Consider the following 23,728-nt stretch of genomic DNA (forward strand, 5'->3'; position numbering starts at 1 on the left):
CACAGTATGAATGTGTCTAATATCACAACACGACACACAAACTTCAAACTGTAGTTTTACTGTATTATTTTCAATTAGTTTTTTCAATTAGCCGAATCCTTCACATAAATGATTTACATTTAGTAATCGATTTCACTCTTAGGGTCACCCAAACCTACCTACCTAAACGTTTTTTTTTTTATTATTAAACACGAGTTACCATTAAAAAATACTGGTTCTTACACTCATCCTCTAATGCACACACAGTTTCGTGTGCTGTCTGCTGAAATTCAATTTAACTGTGATGACACCTGACTGATGTTGGGGATTTCTTCATTGTAGCATCACAAGGATGAAACAGATTAGAGCATTTACCCGTCAAAATAAGACTGAATTAGGGACGTCAATGGCAGTATTACCTACCAAACATTTTATGTTATATGACATTCTGAATAGTATAAACTGTAGACAGGACATTACCTTGGGTTAACACAATTGTTCACTCAATGGCTTACAAGTATGATGTGCTAGCACCATCCCCTGGTGACAAAGAGTACTACAGCATATCAGGTATCAGTACAGGCAATGTAGATCAGACAAGGTAGCATAGAAGGTCAAAGCTGGAGAACAGTCATAATTTTTTAAATATGACTGAATTTTTATTTCAGGAATTTCTTCAAAATGTTGTGAAACTTTTGCTTCTTATCAAAATAACTTAAATTCTGTTCTGCCGACGTAGAGGCAGCTTGTCTTATCTATTACTGCACTCTAGTGTTACAAATGAGGGTGTGCATGTTTGCCAAATAGCACAGACTACACAAAGACATTTCACACACACAGTAAAATGTGCACAATGTTCCAACAAATCCACAAAACACATACACACACAAGCACACGCACGCATACGCGCACACACACACACCTCTTACCTTGTGTGCTCCAGAGAAGTAAATCTGCGGGGTCTTCCAAACTGTGCTGATCTTTTCTCTGAGTTTCAGCTCCTTTGGAATTATGAGGCATTTGTCAATGTCCAGTCCTGGATATATCACCTCTAGTCCACCACTTTATTGAAGAGAGATAAAAGATGATATTCACTCTACACAATTTTGTATTACATTCTGCATTGAGAGAAAAAGTGAATAGGCTCACATCCTGAAAAAAACATGACTTAAAAAGGTTCCAATACTGCCATAAGCAAAAAGTGCTAAGTACAACACTGAGAGAGCAAATTAAGCATCAGTTCAGATTCTTCTGTCTTTTCCACGTTTTGTGCATTGTTTAATTGTCATTGCAAGTACACTATGATCCCAGCTCTGTGAGGTGTTATGGGATACTTACTGACAGAAAGAAGAATCCTGAGAGCTCAGGGTGTTTGTTGTTCCTTCCACATGGAAAAACCCCAAAATACAAACACATAACACCAGAAACTGTGCCGGCATAGTCTGCAGAACAACAGAAAAACTGGTTTTATTCAGGAAATGTTCTATTTCTAAGCCTGTTAGATTGAAATAGTATTGCTCTTTTACCAAGTAATACAGTCTGACTGAAATACAGCCAATTATGTCCTGGCAGTCAAGGTCAAAGGAGACCTGTTCATATTGACCACTTGTCATTTCTAATAAATGAAAGCTCAGCAGCAGTTCATGTTGCATGTCATTCATCTGTCAAGAAGTACAGCGCTTAAACAGTACATAAAAAAGTGGTGGAAAAGTGACTGTAACTCAAGCATTTCTAACTTACAGCTTTAATGTGGGCCAGCAACTAACACTTAATGTTTTTTTTATTGTCAATATAGTTTAAAATGCTAGAGCAGGCATCTCAAACCGGTTCCATAAAGGGCCGCGTGGCTGCAAGTTTTCATTCCAACCAAGGAGGAACACACCAGGCTGGAATCAATTAATCAGCTGATCTCAGTCTTCAGCTGATAACTAAGTGATCCCTTGATGTTGATTGGTTGGCCTGATGTGCTCCTCCTGGGTTGGAATGAAAACCTGCAGCCACGCGCCCTTTATGGAACCGGTTTGAGATGCCTGTGCTAGAGGCAACTTCCCAGAGCAAGAGAGAACAATTAGTTTGCTGTAAAGAAAGTAGAGAAAATTATAAATAAAAGTAAAATAAAATGAAACATTTGAACAATTTTAAACTTAATGACATTTAGTATAATACCACATGAAGTCTGCACACCTCAGAGGCTTCATCCTGAAGATTTTAGGTATTTCTCCTTTAATGTCTAAATTCTCTTTCACCTGCTGCTCGGTCTTGGCCAGCCATTGTTTGTTTTGACACATCAGCAGCACTGATGCATCCTACATTACGTAACAACACTTGTCACAATTAGTACTTCTCATTAAAGTCAATGTCATGGATGTATTTCAGCATTTAAACGTGCGTCACGCGCGTTGACTGCTAAAACTGGAGGGGGCACGCGCCACGCTGCAAGAAATGGTTGCTATATTTAAACTTATTAGCTTCATTTGGCTACATCCTGCCACAGGACAGATACACCAGGCTTTACTTTCACTTATGTCCGGATAACAAACGTATCTATACTTACGTTAAAATGACTCTCGCGTCGTGAGGGCAAGTTTAGTTTAGTTTGCAGTAAAATGCCCACATTAGCGCGAAGCTAGTTTTGACGTGTTTTAGCTAGTTTATATTTATGCAGTGTATCAAACTTGAGGCTAACGTTACACGTCGACACGGTATAATATATCAGGTGTCTGCTGAGACAGAGAACAAACTTTAAATATCACTGTACTCAGTAATTGCAGTCTTTAAAGGGAAGCTGAATTCATTTGTGATTAAAGTTACCATCTCTGGAGTTGTTCACTTCTATTTCGAGGCAGGTTTCTTCTTCTTCTTCTCCCGGCTCAGGTCGCGGATGTTGCTGCCGCCTCTGCGCACGGCACCGTCCTTCTGACCTATGAGGCTGCAAAAGTTTCATATGACACACCACAACTGAGACTGGCGCCATACCCAAACTGTACTCCTTTTTTTATTTAGTAAATATTATTTACACATTTCCAAGAACACATGCTACAGAATTTCAGATTTACAGCTCCCAAACAATAAAAACAGCTCTTGAGAACAAAAGTACCCGATGACTAAGGAAAATGTCATCCAGGCTTTGAACACTGAGAAAACATTCAAGTTTTTTTCTTTCAATTTATTATGTTTTTTTTTATTTAATTTTCAACCATATCTGAACAAGGCCTCTTAAACTATGCAGTAGTGATTGTGCAGCATATATATTCCTGGTGCTGCTAAAGCTCCCTTTGGTTTGTGCTTCTCTGCAGCGGTGATATTAGCACCCAAACATATGGAAAAGGGCCCAGTGACAACTTCTTTGTAATTTATGATCTAATCTGTTTTTTTGTTTTTGTCTTTTTTTTTTTCAACCTGATGTTGTCTAGTATCTAATGATGTTGCTATACCCTCTGATGCAGTTTGAATTGAACCTGGTGCTACAAAGCAGTGCAAGTTTGTAGTTTCAAAGTCAGACATTTCAGTATGCATAGTACAAAAACAGTGTTATCTATGTTAAACTATGCAATAGCTTGTATCAATTGCTATGCCAAGTTTGAATTGCAAGTCATCACACAATTACTATTTACATGTTAGAGTTACAATACAATTTCCAATGGCTGCAATGTTTCAGCATTTTTTTTTATTATGCAGACTCCAAAATTGGAGCTCATCAGCATAAAGCAACTTTAAAATAATGAGACAAATTTGAAATCCCTGCATTCATTTCATGGTTAATGTCACGAATTGATGGTTTGTCATTATGTTAGTCTAGTGTGGCCTTCATAGTCTTAATTAGTTTTGTGTTTACGGCTTTAAAAGAACATAAAACACACACCGAACTCCCCGAATCATAAGTCGACTGCTTTACATCCAAGTGATGGATTATGTACATTTACGAACAAACACACAACCTAGAGAGCACCATGGTAACTGAACATATAGCAAACAAACAAGTAACCACAGTAAAACTACTTTACATTCGATACCATACACTACACTGTACATTAAGGCATGAGGTGTTGTTGATGCAAAACATCAGCAGAAGATTCATTGATAAATGAAATGTACTGAGCAATGAAATGCACGTGTATGAAATTTATCAATCACACCACCAAGGCAAAATAGAACAATACTGACCCTCCTGCTGTTAAACTATTATAATAAACTGCATTTTGGGTGAAAACTGGACATATTTATTTATTATTCAGATCTAATAAATTCAAACATTCAGAATTAGGATAAAGATGACTCTAAAAGAGCAAATACTCCTGAAAGCCCATCCTTCGGTCTAATGTCTGACCACGTGTACCAAAATATTTGATCAATTAAGATATTCAAAATGACAGTTCTTATGTTTACTTAGTAACAGACAAAGGGTAATGTAATTGAGAACAATTTAAAGCTACTGCTTAGAGCACCAGTACCACTACTAATCTATATCTTACACTTTAAATGACAATGAATGAACTTCATCTATTTCAGCGAGCCCTGTTCATGCAGTGTAGTTATTAAGTCATGAGTTAATGCAAGCAAGACATTGGTTTTGTCACTGAATTGACCACTTTGTGGGGCTCTAAATATCTGCCTCGTCAAAAACCGTATGGAAAAGTAGAACCAATCATATGCAGGATTAAAGCAAGCCGTTCTTTAACATATGCTGCAAAAGCAAATGCTGCAATCAGAATTTACTTTTTTTGATAACAATGGCGTGTTTTTTTGGATGCAGTCTTTAATGTCATTTATATAAACATGTGTCTACTTTGCACTTTAATCCTATTCTAATATTAGTCCACGGTTCATTTGAACTGCCTGTAATTTGCATTTATACTACAGTATATAGTAGATGTAACTGGAGGTCAGCACAATGAGTATTCAGTTATTTTCAACAACAGTTTGTAGCTGCACAGTAACTAAATGCAAGTCAGATAAGTCAAGTCTATATTCAGTATATGTATTACTCAGTAATACTGTATGATTCTGCTCACTGCCTGCAGTGCACAATATTAGGTAACTGCACATTAGAGTGATGCAAGTTACTTGCAGTTCATCTGATAATCTGTACAATTTACAATACTACCCATCTTCACTGAGCACCATGCTTATAAGTCCAACCTACAATCAAGTACAACAGTAGATGACAATCTTGAACATATACTGTGAGGTATGCAACACAAATCAAGAGAAATGATTTGATCTAAACCTCTTCACAATGTTTCTTTAAACATCATGGTCTTGTATCCACCCCAGTTCCTTTCTTTACATTTGCTGCAGCGTCTCGTGACACCACACTGTCTTTAGTACCATTTACCAGGATGCTGCAGCTGGAGGTTCTTGTGTATGTCTCTGTGGAGGAGAGTCCGGAAAGTGCTCAAGGTGTGTAGAAGAGTATGGATGACTTCAACCAGGCACGAGGAAGCCTCCTGCATGTACAAGTCTTACACAGCCAACTGCAGACAGTCAGGGGGCATCCTCTGATCAACTAAGATACATTTCTAAAGGCCAATCCCCACCGGTGACAGCTGCATCAAACACACCATCAGAGAGGGATGCTAATGTACATGTAGTCACTTCAGCTCTGGAAATGTTGCTGTTGGCTCTGAGATGCATCATGTGTTGTTGGACAGTGATCAAGCTGATGGAACCATTCAATGCAAACCTGAAGGAATTTTTCAGGGAAAGTGTGCTAACAAGCCTCATCTAGCAACACATTGGAAATAATATTGATCTGGTTTGTTTTTGCTGGCATTTTTACAGAAAATATATTTATTTTCCTTGATTTGGGATCTCTTGTGTCTCAGGACACTGAATGCATTCGTGTAAACTAAAGCCCTTTTGTGACAAGAGGCCACAAATCACATGATCACAATACGTAAATTGCTGAGTGTGGCCGGACTCACATCACTTTTAACTGTGCAAGCCGCACACAAACATTCATAAATAGAATGACTGAACAAAAACAAACAGAAGTGGAACTTTCCGGTATTTTTAGCTTTGCGTGAACGATCAAAATCAGCATGGTTAGCGTGAATGTCTTCAGTAACTGATTCCTGGCAGGCTATATCACTGTTACATCCTGTTGATGAGATCATACTGTACACATAGTTTGGTAGATTGTACAAACACTTAAGGGCAAAGTGTTATATCTCTGAGACTGAGAAGTTCTGTGTTGAATTGCTGGTTGTTGCAGCTGATAAGCAGCACTTGGTTATCAGTTCAGGTTAATTGATGATAATTATGATCATATGTGGAAAATTCTGTGCCAGCAGAGTTCTATTTTTAAAATGTAAAACTAAGTGGAACATATAACAATCAATATGAGTTGTTATTTGCGCCAGTTACACTGTGCCATTTGTCAGTGAGGTTCTTATCACTGAGGTTTGAGTACACCAAGCTAAAAATCTAAGGAACAAAACTCATTATTTTATCTGCCAGATTGAGCTGACCTTGCAAACCTGGAGGCGCGCCGTTCGACTGCAGAGGCAAACAAACCGGAGGAGAAACTGTGTGCCTGAATAATTGGGGCGTACCAAGCCAGCAGTGCTTATCTTCTAATTGTATCTTTTACAACTCGCATCCACACTGATGTTCTTCACTCCAGAGTGGACCTGGCCTTACCACTTGATCAGATGACAGCGGACGAGCCAGAAGAGGGAGAGTTTGAGTTAGGGGAGGAAGGAAGGTTCCAGAAGAGCCACTTGCGTTTACATTGCCGTCGCTGGTACAGGTAGTCCTCCTTGTCGCGCTCTTTGCGTGCTCTTTGGTAGTGGTCGTCCTCTTTCAGGTACCACACAGGTGGCCAGCGATGTTTTTCAAAGTACTCTTGGTTCTCTGCATCAGAATAAACTGTTTTAGGAATTGCAAAATGCTACGTTGGATTATTTTCTCCATTTGCACATTTTTTTCACAATGACAATTGTGCTAGCAATACAGAGTAAATCTTATATACTGCATAAACTGTTGAGAAAAAAGTGGAAACAAACAACTTTTCCACTTTCTCCCCTTACATTTCCAAGTGGTATTATAGTTGGCAAAAATAAGCAAATAGCAATAACCAACAACACATGACATACAGTATTGCAGAGGTAAAGTGAAATTGTCACAATTTTATATGGAGTAATAACATAGTTTGAATACAGCAGGGCTTGGCGTTGGGATGGAGGAGTAGGGCGTAGTAGAAAACATTAGGAGAACAGTGTGAGTTCATTCATTCATTTAGTCTATAATGGAGACATGAAAGCAGATGGAAATGGTGCCAGCCTGACTGGGTCACCAGTCAGCCTTCATTTCCCAGGAGATCGCACCAGACAGAGCTGCACACTGAAATCGAGGCTTACAGGAAACCGATTTAAATGCTGATGTGTGTCATTATTCTACAGCTATTACACTGTACAATCAACATTATTTCATAATGATATGTTAAAGCAAAAAATGTTATCCAGTTTACTTTACTAGGAAAAACTGAGTTAAGAAGCTTTTGTATTGGCTTACTGTAATTACTGAGTTTGCAGCACTATAAACTGGCTACATAGTACAGTGATGGACAATTTTAGATAACAGTGCAATGTAAAAACCAGATGATACAATCGTCTTTGTGGATTATTGATCAAACCAGTACAGTGTGGGCAATGATGATTCATTTTTAGGTGTTCTTGACTATATACTGAATAACTATTTTGCTTCTGAAGTGCTAAAAACTTAATAGAACTCTTACTGACGTGGGCTAGGTCCACTGAGCTTAGTCTGCTTTCACAGATTTTATTTAAATTGGCCAATTTTCCTTAAAGCCCATTAAACATCTTCATTTGATGCTGTCATGATCCAAATGGTCACACAAACACAAAACAACTGCCACCAGATCAGACGTGTGTTACCTGTAGACTTGGCCTTCATGTCTCGGGGAAACTTGCGGCAAACACTGTTGTAGTTGGTGCAGATGTGGTGAAGACACCAGCCAGTGAGCTGCTGGGCACCGTGGAACTGTCAACATAAAAGCCATAATGCTATAGCGTTTTTGCACATGACAAGCATTGTCGTTGTTGTCATTATTTAAGCTAAATCTAAACTAAAAAGCCATGGTCATTAATACATGAATGAAACATGGTCTTTTATTCATATGTGACAGCAGTGCAGCAGGTTTATCGTCATGTTTACATCTGCTCTGCTCGGCCTGGCTTTTGCTTTATATGTATTTTCTGAGAGTTTGAGAGTTAAGTTGTTGCTCATCAGCTGTCCTCAATTATACTTAAAGCTTAACACTAACATTATCATATAGAATTAACAGGCTAATTTTAGCATGCTAGCATTGGAATAGCAACTGAGGAAGTGCAGCTGAAGGTGATAGAGTATACTTGAGCTCGACAAAGAAGTGACATATGACCAGGGCTGTATTAACCCTCAGGTTGCTCCTAACATGCGTCTCCTCTATAAGACTGGGCCTCAAGATTAGGTAAGAATTGCATGAAACACCCCTTCCACTTCAATTTATATTTCCATTTTGCCCTTTAGTGGTGCATATTACTGAAGCAAGCAGTAGTTAATCAAACTGCCACAACATGAACATGTGATCCATCTTCGCATATGACGCTGATGAACTTGAGCCGAAGCAAAAATACAGCTGAAGCAGAAGCACATCTGAGCCTGAATGATGAGATGAACTTAAGTGCTGAGCCTGCACGCTGACACTCCCATGTCCTAAATGCCCACTGCCCCGAAGATGCCTTTCATTTTGCCAAACAGCTGACTTGCACTCTGAGAAACTGTTTCTCTGGCTCCACCTACTAGGTGTAAAGATTATTTCAGCCTGCAGAGCGGTTTTCCCTGAGAAATGCCCTCATTAATAAAAATCCAATTTGCCAAAGCATTATATAAAAGCTTTAAGTGCCGTCCCTGTTAAGTGATGACTGTCAGGTCAACCTACCTGGGCCATATCCAAGTACACCAGCACATCTCCATCAATGTCAGCCCCCATCATCGCTGCCTCTGTCAATACTGTCACTGTGTAGAGCTCTGAAAGGAACACAGAAGCAAGTGACCACAGAAATTAACTTGGAATCATGCACAACCGTTTATGTAATACAATCCTGTGGTTTAATAAATGTGCCAAATGTAATACCTGTAAGTGCAACCAGGTGGGGGAGGCAAAGACGATTGGCAAGCACAATAAGCTCCATTGCATCCAGGTCAGGCCGGGAACAAAACCGCCCCGTATACAGATATTCTAGCACAGCCCTCATACAGCTGCGAGTTGTGTTGGGAAACAGCACCTTACAAACAGGAACACGTGACACAGTCATGACTTCGGGGCCTAAGCACTTTGCTGACTTTATTCTTGTTTTGGATTTACTAGCAAGACCTAAAGCAAGAGGAAATTTTCATTTCTGTATTCATATGATGTAATGGAAATAACAATATTTCTTTACTTGTCAGTTCTGCTTTGGTTTGGTCTGCACATCTAAAAATAGCTTTGAAGGGCCGAATGATTTTCCATCGTTTGAAGTGAAAGTAAAATCTCAAACTACCTGCAGATGTATTTATTCATCATCATCTTTGTAGTATTATTTTCTGCTACAATAGAAAAACAAAGTAGTTGAGCTCACATGACTACAGTACGTTTGGACCACAGAAGCTTGTGTAATTACAATAGAAACGACTTGAAATTCTCTGATTAAATTATATTTTGTGCACAGACGACATAGTTTATTGGTGCTCAGCCTGGGTCAGTACACCTATTGATCTTTTGCTGCGCTATTGTACTTTAATTATATTATAATTAAAATAATATATTATTATAAAGTAATTAAATTTTAAATGGTTTCGCTTTAATCGACTGGCAATGAGAATGCCACTGAAAATATGAACAACTTAGAATAAATGCTTTACCCAGTGCTGACTCAGGTCTGAACTTGAGCTCTGCTGGTTTGATTTTACAGCCACTGATGCAGGTTAACTTACCTCTTTGGTGCAGCTCTCCACAAAAGGCCCACCAAACATAGCTGCCATCCAGTCACAACTAGAGATGAGTAAAGGCTTGTGGGCCATGATCGTCCCATCGTCTAGCTTGAATACTACATCTGCAACACAAAGGTGAGACACTGATAACAGCTCACTTCCACCTGCATCCGCTCTATGTGAAGAACACATGAACAAACATGGATTAACGATTTCCACTCACCAGAAAAGGTGCCTTTGGCCAAGCACTCTTTGACTCTGTTTGTGCGCCGTACATGGAAGGCTTTGGTGATTTCTTGGTTCATGAAGGCTTCATTGTTCAGTATGTTTGCCACCATCATCCGCAGGTCAAAGACCTCCAGCAGCTCAGCAATGTGTGCAATGTGCATCAGCTCTTTCTCATTCTCGTCTAGCTGACCTGTGTACAGGTAGCGAAGCACAGCTCGAAAAGGGCCGAGCTGCATGGACTGGTCCATGTGCACTACGGTCATGGGCCTGGGGCTGTATGTTACAGGGTCATCCACCAGCTCCTCCTGGATGCTGACGAAAGCTCGGCTCCACGAGGAGAGCATTCTGCCCCGTCTGGCGCCCTCGGAGTCTTTCAGGGTCCCATCGCTAGTGCAGGCCCTCAGGTTGGCCCTGTCTCCGTCATCGCTGCTCTCGCAAACATCAAAGCTAGCAGCACGCATCAGCAGCTCTCGACCGGAGAGGGGACCACGAGCGGGCCTTTCAGTCTCCTCAGTTTGTGTGTCCATGATAAAGAGGTCGTAGAACTTTGAAGAGGATGTCGCTAAGTATATCTTGTGTGCAAAGATTTTCTGCCGCTCCTGCAGGACCAGGATGACGTCAGCACAGTGTGGGTCCTCCAGAAGCCCGACCGGATGCTCCTCTGTGGTGGTTGGGGGAGGAGGCACAGTGATTATAGGTGGGGGAGGTTTTGGTGGCAGGAAGGGCGCCTGAAGGAGAGGCCGCTGCACATTTCTGAGGTGAGATTTCCAAAACTGCAGGTGGCGGCGTGAGATGAGTGCAGCTCGGATAGCATTATCAAAGACGTCCTTGACTCCAAATTGAGCAACAACACTGGTTTCATAATATGGCACTCCCAACTCTTTGGCCACCTCCCGGCCTCTCTCTGGAGGAAGGATCTCATTGGATTTAATGGGTCTGAAACACAAGAGAATACATCACAGACAATTCTGGCACTAGAAAGAGTATATCAAAACAAATCTCAAACAATCTCTGACCCTCAGTTAAAAATTCTTGTGTTCAAACATAAGTCCCACTACCTAGCCAAAGGCCTCCGTGCCCTGTTCACTGCCTCCAGGTCTGCATATCGCAGGTCCAGCTGACAGCCCACCAGGATGACAGGAGCACGGGGGCAGAAGTGCTTGATCTCAGGGTACCACATGGTCTTCACATGGTAAAGAGAGTTGGGGTTGGCGATAGAGAAGCACAGCACCACCACATCAGACCTGAAGGGAGGCGCAGGACAAACTCTCTCAGCTCAGGCAGCATCAGAACAAGCACTGGAAGACTAACACTGAATTTTACAACATCTCACCTGCCGTATGCAAAACGCCGGTCCTTGTGATGGTCTCCAAAAGTGTCCCAAAGGCGAAGGGACACACTGACGTCATCCACGACATCTCTGGAGCGCTCTAGTACCTAATAAAAGATGACACATTCACAGATGTGCAACCATCAGTTTCTATAACTCACTGATGAGGCACATTTCGTGTGATTAGTGTTTTATTCATGCGTAGATTTAGATTGAAATCCTCAAAAACACATTCACATTTTAAAAACATGCAGGTAAAACATCATGAGCTTGCAGACTCACCTCCTGGCACACCCTGTACTGGTCAATAGCCCAGACTGTGGGCACATGTGTAGCGAGTAATTGGTACTGAGTCAGTGTGGCATTGCAGGCCCGGGCGCAGATAAGGCGGGTCTTTCCAACGGCATTGTCTCCCACCACCACACACTTGATAGTTTCGACGTTTGGCCTCTCATAGTCCATATCAGAATCTGTCAACTGGGACCTGTCCAAGCACGAAGAAGCACAGAAAGCTGCATCAGCGCCTGAAATCCTGAACTATTGTCCTGAACAGTACAGGCACATGGATCAATATGGATATTAGACACTGACTGCTCCTCATCTGCACTGCTTGTTCTGCCTGCAGAGCTATCAATGGATGGTCTCGTGACTTCCCCGTGCCCATTCACAAGTTCCCTGTCCTTGTTCCTGATATAGAACAAAATTTAAAGGGACAAGCAAGCAAAAAGGGGGGGTGTTTTGGGAGGGAGCCATAGACTTTACAACACGCCCAGTACTGCAAAATAATAGCCACAATTAAACAAAAACTATTTTTTTCCAGATTAAACTGCTTAGTTTGTTAATTAAGGCTGATATAGTCATATCCAGCCTAAAATACTTTTCTCTATTTATGGTTCCTGCATTACAATCCAAACAACCTTATCTTAAAGCATCAATCATCGGAGCCCTAATTCATAAAAATGAGCACAAGAAATGTGACATCCTCAAATAACCCCTGATTAAATGAAATGGAGGGAATAGGTAAACAGACTATTTCTATCTGTTGAAAATGGTGGCTGATGAATAAGGTAGCCCGACCGGTTTCCAAGGGAACTGTAGCCTGCATGTCACAGCCGATATCAGGCAATCTGTTACGCCGATGTGTCTTTTCTTAATCAGCAAAAACATCAGCAGCAGATTCAAATGCCAACAGGCTACTGTCATGCTGGTGCAGTCCAGCTGCATTTTTACTCCTAACATGTGCCACCTCAGGACACTGGACCAGCTTTGCCCCAGCATCTATCCCCCTCGGCAGAGTTACTGCACTGAGAATCACAACCTTTTTTAAGGGTCATATTCAGACTGTAAGATAAAGCAAAAGTCTCATGAAAGAGGTCAGATACTCCTCATTCCTGCTGTAAGGAAATAACTGCCTCCCTTCCTCCAGCATCACTTAAGCTGCGACCTGCACCTGGACCACATTTCTGATAGTGGAGGATGACGTGCTGCGATCAGAAAACAGCATTTACCTCTTATAGCAAGAGTTAGATTTTGGATGTGCAGCCGCTCTACAGATTACTAGTACGGACTACTATGATGTTTTTTTTATCCGAGCGGTCACCTGCCGTTTGCAGTCATTCATGAAATCAGCCTTTCATTGACTGCACAATCTGCATCCCTATAGGCTCGGTCTCAACTCCATTAAGTCAAATGCACAAACACGTCTGACAGCGTGACCTTAGGCTGGGCCTGCATGACACTGTAGAGATACACCGCCTCTAATATTGCTCATTCATATCCCTTTCCTGTTACACTCCACACTGCGCAACTCCCGAATTAATTAATCATTTTTTTTTCATATGGTCAGATGTTGTGATGAAGCCAAATTGCGCCACCAGACCATCCGCCGACACAAATCACCATGAAAATAAGCTCGCAGCCTCAGTCATCATCCACAACAAAGATGATAAATTGTGTATATCCTACCGAAGGACCGAACAGTCCCTCCACCACCGAGACACTAGTCATGAGGCTCTGCTGCATTACACGTTATGTAACACCCCGCCACCGACTCTCCAACCCGCTTTCCTCGCTCCGCGTTCCAACAACCGCGATTTTAAGATTAAAACCAGTTTTTATATCACTGCATGAAAGATGCCTTTACCGCAACATAAGGAAGCGCTGCATGGAGTTGGTCGACGGACGAGACAAAAAGCAGGGCTCCATCGGATGCGGCTTGCACCTGACGGCGGCTCGCGTTTAACTTCATCTTCGAGGTAAGGTGACCGAGGCTTTGAAACAGAGCGCAGATGTGTCGGGAGAGGTCCGCTGGATCACGACGTTAAGTCCGATCGCTTTGCCAAAAATGCGAACGCTGACCTGGAGTCTGTCGGTGCGCTGCAGAGCTGCAGCTCTGCCCGTCATGGAACCACCTCCACTTACTGTAAGGCCTCCGTAGCTAATAATAGGCAGGCGCACCGACGAGGAAAAAAAAAAAAAGCCATTCATTACAAAACACTGATCCACTTTAAAGTCGCACAAATCTCATTCCACAGCTCCTTAGCAGCTCAGATAGACTGGCCTCCAGACCAGCACATGTTTTTAACCTCTCCTTTAAAAGGACCTGGATTGCACTTTGCACAGTTCACACTATGTTTATGTTGTGAGCGTGATAAAATACTGGCTGGGTTAAATAAAGCGTGCACAGTGTTACACACTACAGACTTCTGGTTGGGTCTACTTCACTTTAGGACAGGAGGGACTCATCTAGCAGTGACTGATTTGTGCATGTGTGTATGTATACAGTGTATGGCTTATATACTATACATGTACACAGTATGGTTGCAGGTATGGTAGATGCATGACACAAATTCAGTAAACAAGGAGATGGCTGGCACACAAATAACAGAGCTGTTTGTTTGGATCCATGTATCATTGTATCATTCAAGAGCCCGTTAAAAAGGAAAAAAGGCATGAGTCATCATAGCTGTGGAGCTTTATATAAATGATCTACTGTTCCCTGGTACTAAATTAACTCCTTTGGCTCTTTTAAACTGCATTATGACTGCGCATATGATCCTCTGATGTGTCAGTATCAGTCAAGCACTTTAGCTGCCATTCAACAGACTGACTGACTGCGTCTGCAGGAAAGTATTCCAAAAATAAATCTGAAATTATATGGACAAGTTTATTTTTAATTGTAAAGTTTTGAGTTTTTGTTGCTCTTTTTTTGCAGGACTGGTGAAAATTTGCAGCCAAGATATCTTATCTCAAGCGCCAGAGATAATCAATCCTTTACTGCTCCTCATGCAACCCATAGCACCTCTCTGTCAGACCCTGCCTATCTGGTAAATGCCTGAGCCTTTTAAGCTCCATGTTCCAGGTTGTGATGCTCATTGAAGCATTTTATCTACTGCAGCATTTTATCTATAGATTCAAATATCTTCCATGAAATTTACAACATTCATAACCGGATCCTTTTCCTCAGCAAATCACAGTATCAGAAGGCAGTAACAGCCTCTTTTTTAAGATTAAACCTTGTTTCTTGCTTATGACCATGATCTCATACCACTGTTCTGGTTAATAACGCAGCCTTTTTAGTCCATATGTAAGACCAACATGGTAATTCAGGCGGACCTGTGACTCTCAATACTAAAAATATGTTTAGCAAACCTGAAAATAATTCTGTCGATGCCACTTTACAATTACTGAGCAGGTTACTGAGATCAGTGCAGTTGCTGTTTCCCACTTTAAAACAATGTAGTTAGTGCTGTGATAACCCAAGGCCGATTGTCATGTTTGGTCGGTAAATAAATAAGGAGTTTTTTGTTAAAGAGAGATTATTTCCAGTCTAGTTCGACTCAGTAACTCTGTCCTCACAGCCTCAGACAATGCAGTTTAGATTATAGTTTAAATGTGCACCATACCACATTCTCAAAAGCTGGTTTATCTTTTACTTCTGTCACTGCGTCACTCTGAATGACGGCATTCACGATCCAGTGTTTGTAATCTTAACTTTGTTCCAGGACCAAGAGGATCATATTAAAGTTGACCTTCAGACTCCCAACTTTGAGGAAGCATCAGCGCCAAAGCTACTTTGAAAGAAATATCTCAACTTAACACAAGCATCATCCTGTAGATTTACATCCTTTTACATTCCTATTTGATTGAATTAATTGCCTAAGTGAGCACACACAGTAAAATGCACTTTTGGCATTGAGTTATGCTGATTCCCCTCTTCACTTTTGTGTACAGCCTGTTTTACTGTAACACCTGCAATGTTCAGTCTGCTCCACCAGGTGAGGCTGACAGTCTTACTTTCTGTAATCCTCGGTAATACTGAGCCACAACATTAACAGACAGAGCAGAGGCTGGAACATTTCCCAAAATAAAAATCTACAGAAACTGAGGTAATGCACTGAACTGCAACAAATATTATATGATGATATGAAAACATACATGTAGCTTTGTGTTGTCAGTGAATCACGCAGATAAAAAGTGAAGTAAAAAGAAGGCATAAGTGAAGCCCTGTTTTTGGTGTCAGTATGTGGACAGGGGAGGACATGGAGTAAGACTGGTTTTGTAGGTAGGGATAACCTTTGATATTTCTCTTTTACTTGCTCTTAGGATTCAAGTTATTTTTTAACGTTTTGGTCTTTCAGCCACTTTTCACTGACTTGTGTTGCCTGCATTACTGTTACTGCTTTTCACCTCTGCAAAAGCAGTTTAACATTGATTGAGTGCCATTATTTATAAATTCAGCATTTTACACATTCATAACTGCCTGATAAACTGAAAAAGTGGTGAAATAAGAGACTTTATAACTGTTGAGACCCTGGAGAACTTAATGATTCACAAAGTGAAGCATGTAGGTACTGATTTGCGACACTTTTCTTGGAATTGCACAATAGCCGAAAGTGACTGATAGATGTTGTGTAAGCAATCGTTGTTGACAACAGCTTTAAAGTGAACTCTGTGCCGGAGTCCAGACACTCTGGGGTCTCTTGACCGACCGCTCAGATAGTCAGAGAATCATCGCTGGGCTTCTGTCATATTCACAATGGCTGCCGCTGAATCAGGATCAGAATCCAAATCTCTTTTCTCTCTGGACGCTTACCATGTCTCTGAGGAGCTCGGCTTCATCCTCCCCGATCCTCTGGTGGGTGGAACGCTTTTTACATTTTACATTTTACCTTATACATACTGTACCACTGGCAGTCCGAATGAATTATCTGGTTTTCAGGAATCCTCAGTCTTTGAAATGTATTATAAACATGAATTCAAGTGAAGTGAAGTCTTACATGTGCAGTACATGTGAAAAATGTACTCATAGTTTAGCAGTTATAAAACTGAACTTGTAACCAGTGGTATTGATTGAGACCAATTGATTGCGGGAAGCTAAAATATGGCTTTGTTCCTGTTTGGTTTGTGCAATGAACTTTATTCCTACAGTTGTGTGTTTTTACACATTTTGTTTAAACGCTCTGCCAAGTCCAAGGTTACTGTGCATGTAGCAACATACAACAATGAAATAAAAACGAGGTAACAGCTCTTCAAAGTAAAAATGAACAGGTCTCAGACTGTTCCATCATGTCGCACCTTCATATCTGTAGTGCACAGATGAGCTGTTTAATTTCCATTTGCCATGATGATCAACATTTTTTAATGATGCACACGCTGCTTCTACTTTGCTTTCAAAGGAAGAGCTTCCACCTTACTACCAGCCATGGATGGATATTGCCCTGCGAGTCCCAGAACTTGTGCAGTCTCATGAGTTGCGCTCCCATATTAACAAGGTCAGCGTGGACAATAAACTGCCAAAGACAATTCACTGTGTTTATGGAGCCATGGTTCAGTGTTGACACTCTCTCTGTCCAGATGCCGCTGCTGAGCAGCCAGTTTCTGCAGAAACACCGGGAGTTACGGCTGGCCCACCTGGTCCTCAGCATGATGACCATGGGCTACACCTGGCAGGAGGGAGAGAATAACACAGTCGAGGTATCTCTGTCATTCAGTTTTAATTTATGTTATACTGACTTTTCCCTGATGTCAGTTTCTCTACAGTCTACTCAGTTTATATGAAGGGCTTTCCATCTTCAATAATCTTCCTCTAAGATATTGCCACGTAACCTGGCTGTCCCGTTCTGGGAGGTGTCACAACGTTTAGGACTTCCTCCAATCCTCACCCATGCAGATGCAGCTCTAGCTAACTGGAGGAAGAAGGATCCAGAGGGGTAAGGCCAGCTTTCTCCTGCATGTGGTTTGGTTGCCTCCTAAACAAGTGTCAGGTATAAATCTGTTCTCTTTCTTTTCCATGTTCACCTTTATGGCAGACCTTTTGACATGGAGTAAGTGCATTTTCACTAGCGTTCTGGTCCTCTACACATAATGTACCATAATTTTCTGATGTACACAAAGGTTATTGATTTACTTGTGTCATTCAGGAACCTGGAGCTGCTCGTCAGTCTCCCAGGTGGAGACAGTGTCCGAGGTTTCTTTATAGTTACTCTGCTGGTGGAGCTGGCAGCAGTCCCTGCACTGAGGGTGAAGATATATATACAAAAAAAAGTCAATTCATAAAATATGCACATGTGACGATAACAATGCAAGGATTGATTCAATTTTAGTTTTTGACTGAAAATCAATTAAATTGTGGACATTTCAGAAAAGCCTTTGTAACTGGACCTGTGTTGCAGAACATCGCCACGGTGATCAATGGCGTCCGTAGTGGTGACACTGAGGCTGTGACCAGAGCCCTGGAGGACATCAGCCAGTCTATACAGGACATGATAGATGCACTCAAACTGATGCATGGTAATCACTCACACATAACTTTAAAGTATTCACATTTCCCTATCAACAAGGATTTTGATGAATGTGATTCCTCTTTAGTGTACGTGGAGCCTTCCGTCTTCTATGGCGTCATTAGGATCCACCTGTCTGGGTACAGAACTCTCTCTTTGTTTTTATTTGACTTATTGGTCATTTATTTGTGAAGTGAAACATGTTTTTGAAATCGTTGTGTGTGTGTTTGTGTCCATGCATACATGCACAGGTGGAAAGACAACCCCTGTATGCCAAACGGGCTGGTATATGAAGGGGTCCAGAAAGAACCCATGGAGTATTCAGGTGGGAGCGCTGCACAGAGCAGCCTGCTGCACTGCTTCGATGAACTTTTTGGAGTCAAACATGAAGGAAAAAGTGGTAAGGTGGCTTATTTTTCTCCCTTTGATTGATTACAAATGTGCCAGAGAGGAATGAGGGAACTCATTGACATGATACCCTTATGTAGGTGCCTTTCTAACCCGCATGAGGGACTACATGCTGCCTGCACACAAGCAACTGATCCAGGACATCTCATTGCAACCCTCTCTGAAGAGATTCGTCCAGCAGCAGAGCAGCGAGCGACTCAACCAGGCCTTCCAGCTCTGTGTTACAAGGCTGCTGGCATTACGCAGCTACCACATCAACATTGTTAGCCGCTTCATCACTGTACCCGCCGCCCGTGCCCGACAACTTCGTAACCAGAGTCAGGAACCAGAGCCGGAGCTGATCAGCAGAGCACCCGCAGCATTAGAGGAGAGGGGCACCGGCGGCTCCGGCATCATGAGCTTCCTTAAAACTGTGAGGGACCAAACAAAAGATGCCTTACTGCCTGAGGCAAGCAAAGAAATGAAGCCCCACAACTGATGCAGACTGTCACACTGCACTCTACTTTATATGTCTCTCAAAGGATGCGAGTGAGAGGCCTCCATCGCTTGTCTTACATGTAGCTTTGTTGCGTCTGTAAACAAACCTCAGCTGAATAGACATGAGTGATACCCATCATTCAGTCCAAACCAAAATTCAAACCATTACTTTCATTCTGTTATTATTATTATTAATTCCTTCTTTAATCTGAACAGGAATGCAAAAAATTCGTCAGATATGTGCTCCAGACCCACGTATCTACAGGACATTTGGACATTAGACAGCTCAAGTCATTACTAAACACTTTTTGTGAAAGTGTATTTGAGATTCAGATCAAATAGTTTAGACATAACAAAGATGGTTTAGTCTTCTGCAACTTGAACACTTAGCTGTTGTATTTTTCAGTTTCATCACCCACCGAGGTTACTGGAACTGGTTTTAAAGCAAAAATACAACCTGAGGGATGTTTTCTGCTGTCAAAAGATGCTCATTTGAGAATGAAATTTTGAATGAAATTTGAAACTTAAATACTGCAATACTTAATGAAACCATGGCAGGGCACTAAAGGGCAGCATTATAATCCACACCAAAGGTTTCACAGGGTTTGCCCGTAAAAAGCTAAAACAGTCAGCAATAACTGAGAGCACCAGAGGCATGCAGGCCACTGATTTAGCCTCACCACAAACAAAACTGCCCTCATGTAACAATGTATTATTCATTATTAATAGTAGTCATTTGAAGAAGTGTGAAATCCACACTCGCAAAAATCCTCCTGACACACTAAAGCATCGGCAGGCTGGAACCTGACCTTTCCCTCTCACAAAATAATCAGCCTTTGTTGCGTTTTTACTCCACAGTGCGTCCTCACAATGGGGTTGTCATATCGAAGCACAATGCACAATGCAGTGCAGAGATGCATCACTTATCAGAGTGGTTACCTCAGCACTCCTGCCGTCCTCCTCCAGCCCACATCCAGCCCTCACATGCCCCACTATACTGTACTTCCTGGACCGAGAGTGTGGAAAACCCAGAGCAATGAAGGGATGGATTGTGCCATGAATGGCTCACACTGTGTAATCTTCACCTTTCCTGGCTCATCTCCTCTGGTGTTTTATTACAATAGCAGCCTTGCAAGATCAGATAAGAAGGCCAATGTGGCAATTAGACATGACAATTCCCTCCAACCTGAGCAATATACTTCATCCGTCAACCTCTTTCTTTTCACATGCAGGGCAGAAGGCAGTTGTGGAAAGTAACTAAGTGCATTCGCTTAAGTATTGTGCTTAAGTACAGTTTTGAGGCACTTGTACTTTGAGTATTTCCATTCTCTGCTACTACTCTGCTATATTTTACCCCACTAAATTATTTTTTTTAAAAATTACTTTGCAGATTCAGATGATAAAAACTGAATATAATTAGCAAATAAATGATGCTATATTAATATTGATTAAGGTGTACAGAGTCATTAAAATGAGCTCCATTTTTACTAGCTGCAACATTAAAGTGATGAAAACATTAATGAATCAATGATTACAATGCATTAATATGAGGATGATCATCATTTTGTGCAATGATTATTTTTACTTGTGGTATTTTAAGTATATTTTGATGCAAGTGCTTCTGTACTTTGCAATATGTTGTTGTCCTGTGATTGTTGACTGTTTTGTTACTGCTGGCTGTAGAGTAATTTGCCCCACGGGGACAATAAAGACTCCTTGAACCTTGAACCTTGAACTTTTATTCTGTACTTAAATTTTGAATGCAAAACTTTGACTTGTAACAGTATTTCTACACTGGAGTAGCAGGGACGACAAAGGAAAAGCAAATGAGAGACAAAAGCACTACACAGTTTTAACTCACTGTATTCTGATCGATGTACAGTAAATGCATTAAAAGTGTATAACTGAGCAATCATTGGACTTTTGGTCATTCATGCTTTCAGTCACCGTGCACTCACACATGTTTCACAACCTGTCAGTAAAAAAAGGACCTGAGGTGAGGAGGCGAAAGGTGAACAGAAAATACGCAGGGATGGAGATGGGTGGTGAGGAGGACAGTGTGTTCACATGTCACAGAGATCTGATTAGAACCTTTTTCTACAGCCAAAGCAAATAATACTCTTCCTTATTGCCTGAGTGTGGAGGACTCCCTGACAACCTGGCTGTAAACACAGGTCATCGCTAAGGATGTCTTCATTGTGTTGTCGGGGCTGGGCCTGCACGGCCACTGAAGTTTCACCTCGTGTCACAACAGTGGCTGATTTCAGTGTGGGACATGACACACACGCACACACATCCATGCACACACCCACTTAAGAATAATTTGTGTTGTAATGACAATGCTGTGATATGTATTACAAAATAAACTGTGTAAGGGGTCAGTTTTTATCATTATATACTAATATGCTGGCATAAATGTGCCAAAGTAATCAACTAAAAACAAACTTGCCGAGCAAAGAATCAACTCAGAAGGCTAAATCAGTGATTTTCCTCAGGGCAGAGGGCATCTGGAGTCACTCTTGTTTTCATGAAATCGACTCAAACATCCATATTCCATCTATCAGAGCCGACAGGATTACAGGCGTTGGTTAGACAATCGGATATCTTGCCTTGGTGGTTAACCACAGGATATCCTGGATTCTGTTATTTCAAAATTGAATTTATGATGCTGCTGCTTACCTCAAGCCAAGCAAAGCCAGGACCTTTTCTCACCCCGCGGCAGCAGCTCGGGATTGATTGTCTTTGGCGTGCACATGGCGGGCGTAGCTGGGAATTATGGGCTGCGCAGTACAGTAGGTGACTCTGGGCGTTTGACCACTTTCTACTCATCTGGACTTCACCAGCTTTATCAACCACAGCCACAGGTCAGACACGTCATCGTGATTCAGTTTCTGATCAGTTTGGACACACCCTCAGTTAAGTTTGAGCTCTATATATCCTAACAATCGTCTGTCATCACCCCCACGGGATATCCAATTAGTGGTCTGAGTAAAAGAATTTAAAGAAATGTGTGACAGTCCACCCCAGAGGCAGGCTTTCTCTACCTATAGTGTTCCTAACTACTCTCCTAATGCCATGATCACCTCCAGACCGGTGAATCATCCTTTCTATAGTACCTCCATTTGGACGGTTTCCATAGAAGCCCCTCTAAACACAAGCAAACGTGGCCGACATTCTCTGTGTTGTGGCTTTCCAGGCTTCACTTTCCGGCCTACTAGTCGCCGTTAAACAAGACATCAATCTCATCTTTCACCCACCCGGTCTTTCAAATCTTTTTTTTTTAACCCCAGCACCTCTTTGTTGCATCACTTGTGCGGTCTGTTAGAGCAGGTTAAGGGCTTTTGATGCAGTCATCTCACAGTAACTTTATCGCTTCCTCCCCTGTGACTCGACTGAAACGGCGTGCCCACATGAAAAATGAAAAGAAGCTGTCACAGCCAGCTTGAAAGGCTGCTTTTTCAGGTGTAGAATTACAGTTGTTGCCAGTGCTGATGATCCAGCACAGATGATGTCACTGGCTTGACAGGAAAGCACACGTCACACTGCAGCCTTTGTTCTTCCAGGGAAAACTTGTGACATTTTGGTGATCAAGATACTGCATCATGCTGAGCTGTACGTCATAGATATCCGGCTCTGCAACTGATGGATAATTATGTTCCATCCTTGCAGCCCTGTGAGTTATAGCGTTCAGCTGGATAAAGGTAGGAGGGCACGTGTTTGTTCAAATGACTCTGCTGTGCCCGTTTTGATGAGTCACCTGTGACGCTTTCTGAGCCCACAGCTGTGCTAGTGGCTCTGTACTTAAACACAGTCGTGCTTTGAGCTAAATGTTAGCATTTTTAGCAAGTATAATGTGCACCATCTTCACCATCTTAGTTTAGCACGCTGGCATGATAACATTTGCTAATTGACACAAAGCCCGGGTGAGGACGGCGGGAATGTCATTAGTTTTACAGGTCATCAATCAAAGTATTGGACAAATTGAGATTTTAACCTGATGAAAGCACGAAATGGAAAATTGATCACAATTCATCCTGAGTCCTGAATCTCTAAACCAACAGTTATCAAGACAATAAAAATCACAGATGCGAACCATTGTGAGCCAGAAGATCATTGAAGCCTTCCTGTTATCAGAGGACAACAGATTTCAGTATAAAATATCTTGTTGATTCATTCAATAGTTTTGTAGCAGTTTCAGCTTGGACCAAAATGAACCAACCGACTGATCAACATTTCCATTCCTGAAGGAAGCTTTGGGAAGTTTTGGCTAGAAAATGTCAGCTTAATTGACTAAATAAAAGTTGTCTGAGAATGTCATTCCCTCCTCTTTGGGCTTCTCTGTGTCTCTGAACACTTTAGCGTGGTTCTTTTGTCTGTGTTCAAAAACTGTCCTGCAAGACACTTGGACCGTAGTGACCTCCAGCACAACCAGCTTATTGACCTGTACCCATTTCCCTCATGTTTTGGCCTATTTTAAATGAATAGAACTCTGAAAACTCATGTGTTTTTCTCTTTCATGTGTACTGTGAAACATGCTTTGACAAGGTTA

General features: G+C 41.6%; 3 protein-coding genes across 3 annotated transcripts in view; 1 reads left to right on the forward strand and 2 right to left on the reverse strand.

Annotated features, from left to right (window-relative positions):
• LOC121606696 (phosphatidylethanolamine-binding protein 4) overlaps positions 1-2,923 on the reverse strand; it is a 56,564-nt gene extending 53,641 nt beyond the window's left edge. Inside the window, exons 1-3 of the mRNA XM_041937196.1 lie at positions 2,791-2,923; positions 1,318-1,421; positions 909-1,041 (exon numbers count right to left, since the gene is read on the reverse strand). Of these exons, the coding sequence (XP_041793130.1) occupies positions 909-1,041; positions 1,318-1,421; positions 2,791-2,793 (240 nt within the window). The 5' untranslated portion in view covers positions 2,794-2,923. The remainder of the gene's footprint in view (positions 1-908; positions 1,042-1,317; positions 1,422-2,790) is intronic.
• A 39-nt stretch (positions 2,924-2,962) lies between these two features.
• On the reverse strand, positions 2,963-13,970 carry LOC121606125 (rho-related BTB domain-containing protein 2-like). Its single transcript, XM_041936294.1, has 10 exons — positions 13,656-13,970; positions 11,795-11,996; positions 11,516-11,619; positions 11,241-11,426; positions 10,178-11,118; positions 9,958-10,076; positions 9,119-9,269; positions 8,924-9,012; positions 7,878-7,983; positions 2,963-6,834 (listed from the first exon to the last, which is right to left on the reverse strand). The coding sequence occupies exons 1-10, from the start codon at positions 13,715-13,717 to the stop codon at positions 6,629-6,631; spliced, it is 2,166 nt and encodes a 721-aa protein (XP_041792228.1). The 5' UTR covers positions 13,718-13,970; the 3' UTR covers positions 2,963-6,628.
• ido1 (indoleamine 2,3-dioxygenase 1) lies at positions 13,640-21,082 on the forward strand. The gene is made up of 12 exons (XM_041936295.1): positions 13,640-13,767; positions 14,727-14,838; positions 15,517-16,649; positions 17,191-17,286; positions 17,369-17,488; positions 17,606-17,724; positions 17,824-17,838; positions 17,935-18,034; positions 18,187-18,304; positions 18,383-18,434; positions 18,546-18,694; positions 18,783-21,082. The coding sequence occupies exons 3-12, from the start codon at positions 16,551-16,553 to the stop codon at positions 19,178-19,180; spliced, it is 1,266 nt and encodes a 421-aa protein (XP_041792229.1). The 5' UTR covers positions 13,640-13,767; positions 14,727-14,838; positions 15,517-16,550; the 3' UTR covers positions 19,181-21,082.
• Positions 21,083-23,728: the final 2,646 nt, after the last annotated feature.

The sequence above is a fragment of the Chelmon rostratus genome, chromosome 5, assembly GCF_017976325.1.
Source record: "Chelmon rostratus isolate fCheRos1 chromosome 5, fCheRos1.pri, whole genome shotgun sequence".
NCBI lineage: Eukaryota > Metazoa > Chordata > Actinopteri > Chaetodontiformes > Chaetodontidae > Chelmon > Chelmon rostratus.